This window comes from Anopheles arabiensis, chromosome 2 (assembly GCF_016920715.1).
Source record: "Anopheles arabiensis isolate DONGOLA chromosome 2, AaraD3, whole genome shotgun sequence".
Classification (NCBI taxonomy): domain Eukaryota; kingdom Metazoa; phylum Arthropoda; class Insecta; order Diptera; family Culicidae; genus Anopheles; species Anopheles arabiensis.
The window spans coordinates 63,043,289-63,057,882 of record NC_053517.1 but is presented as its reverse complement, the minus strand read 5'-3'; the positions used below and the strand labels follow the sequence as shown (position 1 = coordinate 63,057,882).

The 14,594-nt window shown below is 40.6% G+C and overlaps 1 protein-coding gene across 9 annotated transcripts in view; it reads right to left on the bottom strand.

The window, feature by feature from the left end:
* Positions 1-14,594, bottom strand: part of LOC120897332 — a 101,848-nt gene that overhangs the window by 27,939 nt on the left and 59,315 nt on the right. For all 9 annotated transcript variants that reach the window (XM_040302142.1, XM_040302141.1, XM_040302140.1 and 6 more), the window contains 2 exons: positions 11,315-11,492; positions 9,526-9,691 (listed from right to left, as the gene is read on the bottom strand). In XM_040302142.1, coding sequence (XP_040158076.1) covers positions 9,526-9,691; positions 11,315-11,492 — 344 coding nt within the window. The remainder of the gene's footprint in view (positions 1-9,525; positions 9,692-11,314; positions 11,493-14,594) is intronic.

The window sequence follows — 14,594 nt, the reverse complement described above, 5'->3', positions numbered from 1 at the left end:
GCGTTCAACTAAAAAGCATGCCAACTAAAAAGCGTTTAACTATTGAATTCTGACTGTACTCCCAATAGCAGAAAAAAAAGTTTGGAAAAAGTGTGTAGCAACTTCACTTTTTTATATTGGGAAGAACGAAGTTTTATGCAGCTTTCCTGAAAATTTGAAGTCATTTCAATAACTAAAATGGAAGTTATGCACAATTACGTATAAGTGCAATTTCTCAAACAAAATGTATGACCTACCCGGGTAGGTGGTCATAGAAGTAAGGGGTAAAAAAAGTTAAAATAAAAAAACATGAAAAATAATTTTTAAAATACCAATTTTTTTATATTGGCAAGATCAAAGTTTTATGAAGTTTGAACTAAAACAAAAGATATGATAAAATTTACCATCCAGACGCACTGGCAAGAACAAAGTTTTATGCAGCTTCCCTGAAAATCTGAAGTTATTTCAATAACTAAAACAGAAGATATGATCTATTTGCCATCCAGAAATGCAAACTCCCATAAAAAATGTATGACCTACGCGGGTAGGTGGTCATAAAGATGAGGGTGTATTTTTGGTCATAGAAATGAAGGTTAAATGTATTTCCTATTTCGGCAGGCTGTTATTCCAGGCTCCTATTTTCGGTATCGCAAATACGGGTCGGTAAATGTTTTAATCAATGCCAATAGGTAGAAATAAATATTTAAAACAGTTTTAAACACTCGCTTTCCTAAGATTGGTGGTGAAATGTACTTAAATTATTAACTTTATGTGGCAAATTTTTCAGTCACTTTGATGTTACTAAAAAAGTAGGCATTTCAGAAATGAGACTGCCTGAACAGCGATAGAGTACGGCTCCCACTGGCTCACAAATTATTATTTTTCTCACAAGTTATTGGATTATTTATAGTGAAATTGGTAATATTTAATAAAAAAGTGGTTTTATGTGTCAACATACGCGTTGTTGTGTTCTAATCAACTTATAAATGAATATTCAGCAAAATCAAAACTGTGTTATTGTTTCATGTTTCGGCAGGAGCCCACAGCATTGATCTGTCAAAAATCAACATTTACCGTATACAGGCGTGCCCCGAGTTACGATCCCCTCGAGTTACGACGATTCGCAGATACCACGAATTTGATTTTGACAGTTAAAAGTTGTCAATGACAAGTAATTGATGTATTTTTTTGAATTTCTGGGCTGATAACCGTTATACACACATTTCCAACGATTCCAAGATTCCTGTACCTATTTTCGGTAGCATTTAAAGCGTATATATATGATTTTTTTCGTGATTCTAAAATGTTTTGCGGGCTAGAATAGATTTTGCAACCATAGAATCTTTCATAAAAAACCACACTTTCATTGTTTTAGTGATCTGGTTCTCTTTATAATGAAACCTGCCGAAATATTGGCTGACAGCAAATCTGCCGAAACATGTAAAACTCTGCACAGTTTTATTTTTATATTTTGAAAATATGCAAGGAAATGATGTGAAACTTCGTATATGAATAATAAACAATCATATCTCTATTTTTAAACAATTGTATTGAGACAGTTTTCAACGCATTTGTGCGTAATGACACGTTTTAAGTTACCCTGCCGAAAACAGGTACACTGTCTAATACTGGTGCAGTCTCCAACCAACAAGGCAGCTTTGATCGTGCGGCCAGAAGAGGTGAAATATACAGTGAATTTACAGGTATTTTACAGACGAAAATCCGTCAGATAACGCATTACAGCAAACAGCCATAGCAATCACATATGATAGCCAGATAAGATCTTATGAGACGGAGGAAAAAACTGTCATTTCTCGATTGGCATTTATCTGTCAAACTTAGACTCTGGCACAAAATTACCTCACGTACGTGTAATAAGGCAAGAGAATTTATCCGTCACCTTTCACATTTATTATTTATTTTATTGATTTTCTTAGCTTTATCTGAAACAATCCTTCGTTGTTTGTCATTTGTGTTGTTATTATCAATCATCAGCAGTAAATTCAATTCGCTCTATCGACAGTGACAGAAAAAAACCTATTCGGGTGCAAATCGGTAATGAACATGCCGAATTCCGATTTTCCGACTGGCATGTATCCGTCAAATCCTATTTGAAGGATAGATTAAAAAATCGAATGACAGTATGCAAGTATCCTCCGTCTAATTAAGCCATAATGTTTCATAGGGGTGCAAGACTATCATATATGATAGCCAGGGGTTAACTTTTTTATATGCAATTTTCTTTGCAAAAAACATTAACTTGTAATATTTTACACGATTATGATTGAAATACAGTTTATAATCAAGTAGTTTGCATGGTTTCAGCAAAAGTTTAGCTTTTTTTTTTATTCAAAAAAAGCAAATTAAAAACTACCTGTCTAAACAGTAGTGTACCCGTCAAACATTGCGAGGGTTGCAAGTGGTATCATCTGCTCGAAATCTTAAGATATTTTAAAAATATTTTAAAATGTTTATTCCCGTCAAACATTGCGAGGGTTGCAAGTGGTTTCATCTGCTCGAAATCTTAAGATATTTGAAAAATATTTTAAAATATTTTTTTTTATTCATTAATTCTTGTATTGCTGTGTTATTTGTCGAAAAGACCACTATTTACGTTTTTGTGGATTTTTTCAAAATAAAATCTCAAAATTTAGGTGTTTAGTAAGCTATAATTGGCAATGTTATACCTGCTCTCTATAATTGTGGAGTGCTATAATTATAACTGCTAAAACTGGCGGCGAAAAAACTGCCTAGGCTCGCAAGCTCTTTAATGCGAGGGCTCTGGGGCGGTGAACTTGTATGGCGTGCGAGCCCTCGCGCGCCCTCGCAAATCGCTGTCAATTGCATGGCGGGTTTTGTATTCATTAATTATTGTTTTGCTGTGTTATTTGTCGAAAAGATGGCTATTTAAATTTTTGTCGATTTTTTCAAAATAAAATTAGGTGTTTAGTAAGCTAAAACTTACAATGTTATACCTGCTCTCGGGGTGCTATAATTATAACTGCTAAAACTACCCGTCAAACATTGCGAGGGTTGTGAATGATTTCATCCCCGCCATGCAATTGACAGCGATTTGGGAGGGCGCGCGAGGCCCGCCATGCAATTGACAGCGATTTGCGAGGGCGCGCGAGGGCTCGCACGTCATACAAGTTCACCGTCCCAGAGCCCTCGCATTAAAGAGCTTGCGAGCCTAGGCAGTTTTTTCGCTGCTAGTTTTAGCAGTTATAATTATAGCACCCCGAGAGCAGGTATAACTTTGTAAATTATAGCTTACTAAACACCTGAATTTTGAGATTTTATTTTAAAAGAATCCACAAAAATTTAAATAGTGATTTATTTCGACAGATAACACAGCAAAACGAGAATTAATGAATAAAAACTAAATATTTCAAAATATTTTTTAAATATCTTAAGATTTCGAGCAGATGATACCACTTGCAACCCTCGCAATGTTTGACGGGTTGACAACGATTTGCGAGGGCGCGCGAGGGCTCGCACGCCATACAAGTTCACCGTCCCAGAGCCCTCGCATTAAAGAGCTTGCGAGCCTAGACAGTTTTTTCGCCGCTTGTTTTAGCAGTTATAATTATAGCACCCCGAGAGCAGGTATAACATTGAAAATTATAGCTCACTAAACACCTAAATTTTGAGATTTTATTTTGAAAAAATCCACAAAAATTTAAATAGTGATCTTTTGGATAAATGACACAGCAAAACAATAATTAATGAATTAAAAATAAATATTTTAAAATATTTTTATAATATCTTAAGATTTCGAGCAGATGATACCACTTGCAACCCTCGCAATGTTTGACGGGGAGTGTCATGTCATTCTAGAGTGGTGAACTCGACTTGTGATGGGCGGGTCGAAGCCGGAGTGGCTCGGGTCGACTCGAAAAGTACAAGTAGGTTCACAGGTGCAATGACGCCGGTAGGTGCAAGTATATGCGACTCCGACCAGTTGGTGCAGCGAATTCGTGACGGGTTGGGCCAAGGTGGGATAATTCCAACCCGTCAAATATTGCGAGGGTTGCGAGCTCTATCATCTGCTTGAAATCTTATGGTATTTTCAACAATATTTATTTTTTATTCATAAATTATATTTTTTACGGTGTTATTCGTCGAAAAGATTACCATATCCAGTTTAGTGAATTTTTGCAAAAAAATGACAAAATTCAGGTGTTTAGTATGCTATAATTTGCACTGTTATACCTGCTCTCGGGGTGCTATAATTATAACTGCTGAAACTAGGGGTGAAAAAACTACCAAGGCTCGGAAGCTCTTTTATGCAAGGGCTCTGGGGCGGTTAACTTATATGGCGTGCGAGTCCTCGTGCGCCCTCGCAAATCGCTGTCAATTGCATGGCGGGACATATCGTGAGATTTATTAAAAGGGATGATTCTACACAGTGGTGGATTTGAAACCTTTAGAATAGGCTCTCCCTTCCCTTCTTCTACTTCTATTTGGCGTAACGTCCTGCGCTGACAAGCTGGCTTATACTTTCAAGACTTAATTCATTACCACGTAGCCCGATAGTCAATCCTTGCTACGGGGGGACGGTCCATTCTGGGTTTCAACCCATGACGGGCATGATATAGAGTCGTTCGAGTTTACGACTGTACCATGGGGCCGCCCCATTCCCTACTCCTACTCCTACTCCTACTCAATACGTCTCCGTCGTATTGTCCCTCGAACGGTAACATTTCTCTCAATTATCCAGGCTTGGGTATAAGGGGCTCTGTAATGGGATGGGATCCGAAGCCCTCCGAGGGATAACATAGGCTCTCCCATCCAACTCCTATTCCGACACGTCCTCGTCGTGCGGAGTGGTAACATGTGCCTCCATATATCCTAGCTTGGGTACACGGGCTAGATCCAACCCCTTGGGCGGATGGTGGCATATGGCGAACCAGCAGGGGGGTGGGTATCCCGGGAAACTGGGTGCCTGAACGTCGGGGGGGCAACCCGACGAAAAATAAAACGGCCACGTGGGCGCAGGGCCAGTCACCCAGTCTCACGTAACAACTGACTACAGAAAGCATCAGAAGGATACGAAACGGACTTAACGATACCGACCCAACGCAATGCCCCCGGACAACGATAAAAATGGGCTCATGGAACGTACGCACTCTTAGCAAAGCCGGAGCCTTGAAACAACTTGATGACGCCCTAGCCACACTGAGCATGGACCTCGTAGCTCTACAAGAGATTCGGTGGCTAGGGAACGGTGTGCACAACAGGCGTGGTAAGCAATGCTACGACATTTACTACAGCTGCCACGACCGCCACCACGTGCTCGGAACGGGTTTCGCCGTAGGTCCCCGGCTGAAATCCGTAATCATAGATTTCAAGGCTATAAACGATAGGCTATGCACCCTGCGCATGCGAGGCAAATTTTTTAATATAAGCCTCATAAACGTTCACGCCCCTACCGAAGATAAAGAGGAAGAGGAGAAGGACCTTTTTTACGGCCGCCTCGCTAGAACTATAGATGCGTGCCCCAGGCATGACCTCAAAATCATCCTGGGGGACTTCAACGCAAAAGTCGGTAGGGAGCCAATGTACCGCCAATACACTGGCTGTCACAGTCTGCATGAGCACAGTAACGATAATGGTAGTAGATTGGTCCAGTTCGCCGCAGCGAACAATCTGGTTGTAGGAAGTACCAAATTTGCGCGGAGGGACATCCACAAAATGACGTGGGCGCACCCGGATGGCGAATCCTTCAACCAGATCGACCACGTGTTAATAAGCCGCCGACGACAGTCGAGCCTGTTAAACGTCAGAACTTATCGAGGAGCCAATATCGATTCTGATCACTACTTGGTTGGCTTAGTGATACGTTGTAGAATCGCCCGCCCCCGCGCCAATGGGGGCGGAGAAAACACGCAGCCTCGGCTCAACACGGACTCTCTAAGGGACATTACTGTCCAACAGGAATTCAAAGCCGCTTTAGACGAGTCTCTACTACCAGAAAACAGATATGAAACTACGAGCGAGAGGTGGAACGCTCTAAAAACAAAAATAATAAACTGTGCAAGAAATATACTCCCACCAAGTCGTGGCAACACCAAATCTGGCTGGTTCGACGATGAATGCAGACTAGTGACCGAACGTAAGAATACTGCATACCGAGCAATGCAACAACGGCATAGAACGCGGGCATGCGCAGAGGAATATTCACGGCTCAGACGCGAAGAGAAACGAGTTCACCGCTCCAAGAAGCATGCTTTGGAAGAGCAAAACATGCGGGAACTCGAGCAAACCAGAGAGGCGTACGGACCGACACGAAAATTTTACCAAGCGATAGCAGGTCACCGAAACAACGTTGTACCTAAGGTGCTGTCGCAACAAGGATGGAGATCTGGTCAGTAACCAGCCAGAGGTCCTCTCGCGGTGAGCTCAGTACTTTGATGAATTACTCAACGACCAGTTTAACGATCAGCTAGAAGCGCCACTAGCAAATAGTGTCATGCTACTGCCACCTAGCATAGCAGAAACACAAAACGCTATCCTTCGGCTGAAAAATAACAAGGCACCCGGAACCGACGGAATTGCAGCCGAACTGGTCAAGAATGTAGGTGTAAGACTAGAAAACGAGATTCATCAAATCGTTACTGAGGTGTGGGATAGCGAATCGATGCCTTGTGATTGGAATCTCGGCATCATCTACCCCATATACAAGAAGGGGAGACAGGTTGGACTGCAACAACTACAGGGGTATTACGGTGTTGAATACGGCCTATAAAATATTCTCCCTGACCCTTCAAGATTGCCTTGTCCCGCACGTCGAAGCGATAGTAGGAAACTATCAAAGAGGATTCCGAAACGGAAAATCAACCATTGATCAGATCTTCACCATGCGGCAGATCTTGGAGAAGATGGCTGAATACAGACACGACACATACCATACAAAGCCGCATATGATAGCATAGCCAGGGTAAAACTGTATGACGGTATGAGCTCATTTGGAATCCCGGCCAAACTGATAAGGCTAGTTAGAATGACTATGACCAACGTCACATGCCAGGTGAGGGTGGATGGAAAACTCTCAGGACCTTTTGCTACCACCAAGGGTCTGCGCCAGGGGGACGGGCTTGCCTGTCTCCTATTCAACTTGGCGCTAGAGAGGGCCATCCGCGACTCGAGGGTGGAGACTACGGGAACCATCTTCTATAAGTCAACCCAGATCCTGGCATACGCTGATGATATAGACATCATTGGTCTGCGGCTCTCCTATGTAGCAGAAGCCTACCAAGGGATCGAGCAGGCGGCAGAGAACCTCGGATTGCAGATAAACGAGGCAAAGACCAAACTGATGGTGGCAACATCAGCGGACCTACCAATAAATAATCCAAATCTACGTAGGCGTGATGTACAGATAGGTGAACGCACTTTTGAAGTCGTCCCAGAATTCACCTATCTTGGGTCAAAGGTCAGCAACGACAACAGTATGGAAGTTGAGTTGCGCGCAAGGATGCTGGCTGCCAACCGGTCATTCTACAGCCTGAAAAAGCAGTTCACCTCAAAGAACCTGTCGCGACGGACGAAGCTGGGACTATATAGTACCTATACAGTACCAGTACTCACATGCGCCTCTGAGACATGGACACTGTCCAAATCTGACGAAGCCCTCTTAGCCGCGTTCGAGAGGAAGATGCTCAGAAGGATACTTGGCCCCGTATGTGTGGAAGGACAATGGAGGAGCCGCTATAATGACGAGCTATACGAGATGTACGACGACCTCACTGTCGTACAGCGTATTAAGCTCGCCAGGCTCCGGTGGGCTGACCATGTTGTACGCATGGAAACGGACGACCCAGCCCGTAAAGTCTTTTTTTTAGGCCGTCCACAAGGACAGAGGAAGCGTGGTAGGCCCAAATTGAGGTGGCAAGATGGCGTGGAGGCGTCCGCCATTAAGGCCGGGATAACGGACTGGCAGACGAAGGCGCGAGACCGTGAGCGGTTTCGGACACTCCTGAGGCAGGCCAAGACCGCAAAGCGGTTGTAGCGCCGGATAAGTAAGTAAGTAAGGGTATAAGGGGGAACTTAACCCCATGTACGGATGGGTTGCATGACTAAATTGAGAGAGGGGTAGACGATTGATGTTTATGACTCAACTTGGGAGCGTCTGTTTGTTCTTAACGAATCCCCCCCCCTTGTATGTCCCGCTGCATCCGAATGAATGTCCCTTCCCGAAGGGCTGCGCTGGTTTCTCTCGTCTTGGTTCGCTTGGCCTCTACAAAGCTAGAGAGCGTAGGCCCTACGACGAAACTGGAGGTTGAGAAAGAGGCCTTGCAAGCCACTTTCATAAAACATCATAAAGGCAACGAACAGTCATCAAGAAGAAGTTACACCCAAAACCATTACACAATTTATTCAGAAGGGTAGCTTCCAATGTTAAATTCTATTAAACTTGTAGCGGAGTCGCCAATTTTTCTTTGCGTTACGTAATTTATCAGTGACATCAAATTAATCTAATGAAACCCTAATATTACCAACATGCATTGTTCGATATTCGCATAAAATGTCCCGATCTGATTCACTTCTTGATCGTTGATAATAGTCGTTATATTCATTGAAAACAAAATCACTCGGTTTCGACTACAAATCCAGTAAATTAGGCGGGGTAGGTTGTGTGGGGAGCATACCAAATGGATCATCATCATCGCCAAGAAATTCTGCTTCAGTTACATCATTTCCAAACGATGGATCGCAATTCACCTTATGAAAATCTAGATCAAGCTCAAGCAAATCCCAGGAACCTCCATAACCGCTCGCCAGAAGAAATTTACTGTATTCTGTAGTCTTACTATTCTGGTTAGCTTCATGCGGGGATGCAATGTCCAAATCGTTAGAAAAAGAATCGAACATCTTAATTGTAGATGATGGCGATACGTTTGGAGGTGGTGTCTCCGGTGTCGAAATGTAATCATCTTCTATTGCAATAGAATGTACTTCTGTATCCGACTCGTCCGTATTATCGATAAAAGAACGTCCAACGGAACTGAGATTAAACTCTACAATTGATCGTGTATTATCTCGCGAACCACGGGAAAAGCTGTGCAGTATACGATCTCGTGTAGAGAGGGGATTACAGCTACCTGGAAGTTTTCGAAGGTTATCGATAGTATTTAGTGCAACACTATTTTGCCATTCCTCAGTGGACACGGCCTTTAATGCGCCTCGAACATTCACATGATTAAGATAGTTTTGATTTTTCTCATCAGCTGTATCTATTGATCCGTCAGATTTTTTTCTATCGACTATATGTGAAGCAGAATCGTTGATTGAATTATGATGTGTACCATGGTGTAGTAAAATCAGCTCTGGCAATTCAGATATTGAATTCTGGACCGTTGTTAGCGATCTATAACTACGACTATCTACAGGATTATTTCGCGGACTAGATAAAGAAAATTTTCTGCTACTACTTAACCCTATACCGCTTAGAACATTTGTGGCTACATTATGTAAGCTTGCATTGCTAACGTTACTGTTACTATGGCAATATGTTGCTAATGGTATGGAACTTAGGGGACACACCTGTTGATTTTTAATCTGCATGCTGTTCAACGATCCCACCTTCACTGAAGCTGCAGAGGTAACTGTCGTTCCAATATCGGTAAATGGTAAGAATGACTGTAAAATATCCGGTGAGTCTAAAGGACTGCTCATGGGAGTTGAGCCGAGTGTTGCATTTACTAAAAAGCTGCAACGAAACAGATATACAGGCCAACAATAAGATGATGGTAATAAATGTTACTTGTTATATTATATTTTTTTGATATTTCTTGAATTACCAAGTTTTCCTATAGAATTCAAGACCGCGGTACATTTTGATGAATTGGCGTGAGTCAATCGCAAAACTGCGAAAAGATACGTGAAAACGTTGACGATATCGGGATCTGCGGATTTGTATCACAAGACTGCGGAACACTTTTTCGGGCATACTATCGTACCCCAGGGACACATAACTTGAAAGCCAAAATTTTGAAATTTCAAATTTTATGTTTTAAGAGTGTGCATCAATAATTAATTCGCTTACAAACTAATAAAAGTCATTACAGATTACTTTTCCATCCCCCAAACAGTGGGAGCTCAAATAAAAAAAAATAAACATTTAAGCTGTCAAGTTGTATGTCCCAGGAGTGAGATAGTGTGCCGCAGTTTTACGATACAACTCCGCAGATCCTGGTATCGTCAACGATTTCAAGTATCGTTCTGCAGTCTGGCGATTGACTCACGCCGATTTAACATGTAGCCAAAAATTCGTTACAGGCAGTTTGTCATCTGAAGGCCCGTTTCTCTTCAAAATTTAATTGTGATTATAATGATGAATCTAACTTTTCTATCGTTATAACCAATGACGGATTGGCAGATGAAGGCGAGAGACCGTGAGCGGTTTCGGGCACTCCTGAGGTAGGTCAAGACCGCAAAGCGGTTGTAGCGCCGGACAAGTATGTAAGTAATACAGGGTTTCACACTTTATCTCAAGACCGCGGGACTCCTTCCCGAATCTGTCTTAGCCAATTCCAAGACTGCGGTATGATGCTTGAAAACGTTGATGATACCTGAATTCATTGGGTGCAATGCTGAATCTGCGGCACATTTCTCGAACACACTGTTCGGCGCCGAGGACATGCGGTCAAATAAATAAATAAATAAATAAAGAGTATTACAATAGTTGAAACTACTTTCTGAACATTTTTCAAATATTTAAATTCAACATATATGCTATCATTCATTTTAATAATTTGTCTTTTTGGTAAAAACACGAAAAGAATAATTGGATGTTATCAGCACACTGATGTACACAAAGGTTATACGTGTAAAAAAATATTGGACCGCATGTCCTCGGCGCATTGCATCCAATGAATTCAGGTATCATCAATGTTTTCAAGCATCATACCGCCGTCTTGGCATTGACCAAGACAGATTCGGGAAGAGGTCCCGCGGTCTTGAGATAAAGTGTGAAACCCTGTAATGATGAATCGATCTGGCCTTCGCAAGATGGTTGATAATCGGCTCATTAATTTGACTGGAAATGTATTTAAAGGCTTTCTTCTGTTAATTCGCATCCAAGTTGGTCAAAGCGATTTTGGCTAATATTTGAACTCGTTCATACACTGGCCATGATGCCGCAGATTCAGCATTGCATAATAATTGAGGTATCATCTACTTTTTGAAGCATCATACCGTAGTCTTTGCAATGTTTAAGAATGATTCGGGAAAGTGTGAAAACCTTTAACCCGTGCGAGTTTTCTACGGGTTCTCGGGTCGCTACTATACATTTATAATTATATATATATATAAATATATATCGTATACTCACATTTGCCTTGTAAGTAAGTTTTGCCAAACAGCTTTCAATTCGGTCGAAGGGGCGCGAAGGCTAATATATCTCTTTTTAAAGTTTTTTTTTGGTGTCCGTGTTAAGTCAGGTGCACAATGTACAGTAGGACTTTCAATCTGCCTGGCATTGGGATCTATAGTAATACGAAATTCCGTATCTATTGAAACAGAACGGATAAGATGTAAACAGGAAATTATTAGTTCAACAGTTCTGGAAATTATTAGTATTAGTTCATAAGATGCGAGGAACCATTCACTTTATATTTAAATTTCTAATTGTTATATTGGGGTTTATTTTCCATTATTTTACTCTATTTAAATCTGCGGCACCCACAGTCTTATGACAGCTCCACAGCATGATTGCCAAATTCTCCTAGTCGATTGCAACACTCCCCTATATGATTGCAAACTTCTACAGCATGCTTGCACAATTCCACTACCGATTTGCAACATTCCTCTAAGTAATTCAACTATTCCCTTATATCAGGTATGTCAAACTGACGGCCCGCGGGTCGCATGCGGCCCTCGTCAATGCTGAATGCGGCCTGCGAGTATATTTTGAGAATTGCTAAAATCACTCCAAACCAAAAAACTGTTATTACTATTTGTCGAAGTGTATTTAATTTTCCAGAGAAGAACAATCATTTAGATGGTATATTTATCGAATCTAACATGAATGTATCCATAACATCTCTACACAATCGTACAGAACAATAGAGACCTTTAAGAAACATTGAATTGAATGCAAACTCAGTCGGTATTATGTTTCGATTAAATTCTGAATATTAGCATAGTATTGTGCACACTCGATTGCACATTCTATATGGAAAAATAGATTTGCGACTACCTTCTACCAACGAAAAAGTAATGAAAATAACTTGAAATAACTTGACACACACTTGGAAACTTCGCAACAACTAATGATGGATTGTCAGAATCGCATCCACGGCTCAAAACCATTTTCGATCTTAGCTATAGCAACTTCGAATCCGGCCAAATCAAACCAACAGTTCCGTTCGGTGCCGTCCGAAGCCTATAGAGCCGTTTAAAGCCATTCGGAACCGTTGGAGTCATCGGTTGTCGCACCGAGCGGCTAATCTACAGTGAGAAATGGATCCGGTCGGTCTCACCGAATTTGACCATCTCAATACCCCCGAGTGCCAAGTAAAGGATTCATTCGGCTCCGAATTTCTCCGATTTGCACGGCTCCAACCTTATAATGTTACATCATTGATGTTCGATTGGAGCCACTTCTGTTTTTTTTGTCATAATCATGCCACCATCAATTTTAATAAAAATGATTGTAGCCAAGTTGGAATTTTGTGTAACCCACATTTTGCAAGACGAATTAATGTACTTTTGAACCTCCCCAAAAATCTAAACCAAAATGATATGATTACGCTTAAGCCCAAAGTATTTAGATGAAGAATTAAAATAATCGAAATGCCGAAGTCGTGCGATACATAGCTTATTAATAGATTAGCTCACACAGTCCATACCTCAATTCGCGAATCATCTCCCTTCAAGTGCAAAACAAGATTTGCCCATCTTTATGGGATCACACACCATGAATCTTCGTCAGATAAAATTATCGTAATTTAACAAAATTATTCGTAAAATATGGGTTCTTGTAATAAGAAATGCCTCCATACCACCATATACCCCTTCGAACTTGGAAATTAGCGAAAAATAATGTTTAAACACGTTTTTTTACAATTTTCTTCTTGATCTTTCAAAAAATTGCATGCAAATATTTTTCGCAAAAAAAAAAAAAAAAAAAAAAGATTCGCAACAGGCTGGTAGACTTCTCCTACCTCAGTGTGGTTGAGTGATATTTTCTAACAGAAGTACCGTGTTAGAACGCGACTAATGAGAAATTTTCTATTTTAATAATAAGGATGAAAACAACGTATGTGACTTTAAAAGTACATTAAACATTTTTTTAAATAAAAAAGTGCACAGTAAAAAAACATAGCAAATTTGTAAATAAGAAACTATTCCAGATTTGAAGCGAGGATTAAAAAAAGTCAATTTGTTTAATAATAATGATTTTAAACAGTATTTTATATGAATATTGAGATATATATTTTTTATTCTCAACTTTACGGCCCTCGAATTACTGAAAATCTGTACTTGCGGCACTCTCCTTTTCCTTTTGGCTCATAAAATATGATTTTATTTCATCATTTTCAAAACATATCAGTACTTAATTATCCATGGCAGAAAACTGAATATTTTACTTTGAATCAACTAAAAGATCGTTTTTGATCTTTTTCCCGCAAGAGTTTTGGTATTGAGATCGACTAGCTTGAATTTACTTCGGAAATAAAAAAAACACGTAGACGATTTCATGTATTAAACTCTACTACCTGACAGATTTCTATGGAATCCTCAAAGCCACTATTAAATGTAAGGCAGTTTGTTTACACAGTAAACCGGCATTCCTTAGGGGTCCAATATTCAATTCCCTTTAAACCCAAAAATTGAAATTAAGTTTTTTTTATTAGCTGATTGGTTCGTCATGGGTTCAAGCCCCAAATAGACCGTGCCGCGACTGATTGCCCTGCTATGGGGGGTAATCCAAAAGTCATTTAAAGTCAACCTCACACAAGTGGTACAGGCAGGCCTTGACCGACAATGTTTGTTGAGCCAAAAGAAGAAGAAGAAGAGTTAATTGGTTTATTGATTGGAAGTGCTGATGAATTTTCATTATTTAATACTTAATTTTAACTAATCTAGTTTGGAGTATAGACCGTATAAATGATATGTACAGTCTTTACTTGTTTTATATGTATTTAGGATAAAAACGTGATATTCCAGTAATTCGAATAAGCAGTAACTTCAGAACCGTGACTTAATCGGTTGCTTTGGAAACGCATAAACCGTGTAGCTCGGGAACATACCTAATATTTTGCTAATAAAGGATTTCGAATCAAATGATGAACCACAGGTATTCTCCGAGATACGTGGTACCTCTTATTTTATTTGTTTTATTTTATTGACGTCAATTGCTGGGCCACGTTGGATTACAGCAACAGTGCTTATTAACACGTTCAACCCGATGGCAAGGCCCAGGGCCTGCCAGTAAATTTTTCCTTAGGCCGGTGGCACGCCTGAAGATAAAAGAATGGGGTTCTAAGAATTATTGAGATTGATAAAAACATCAACCCACACACAACAGTATTGATGAACAGAGTACAGGTATTCCCCGATGTACGCCATACTCAATGTACGCGATTTCGCTATACGCTAGTTTCTAA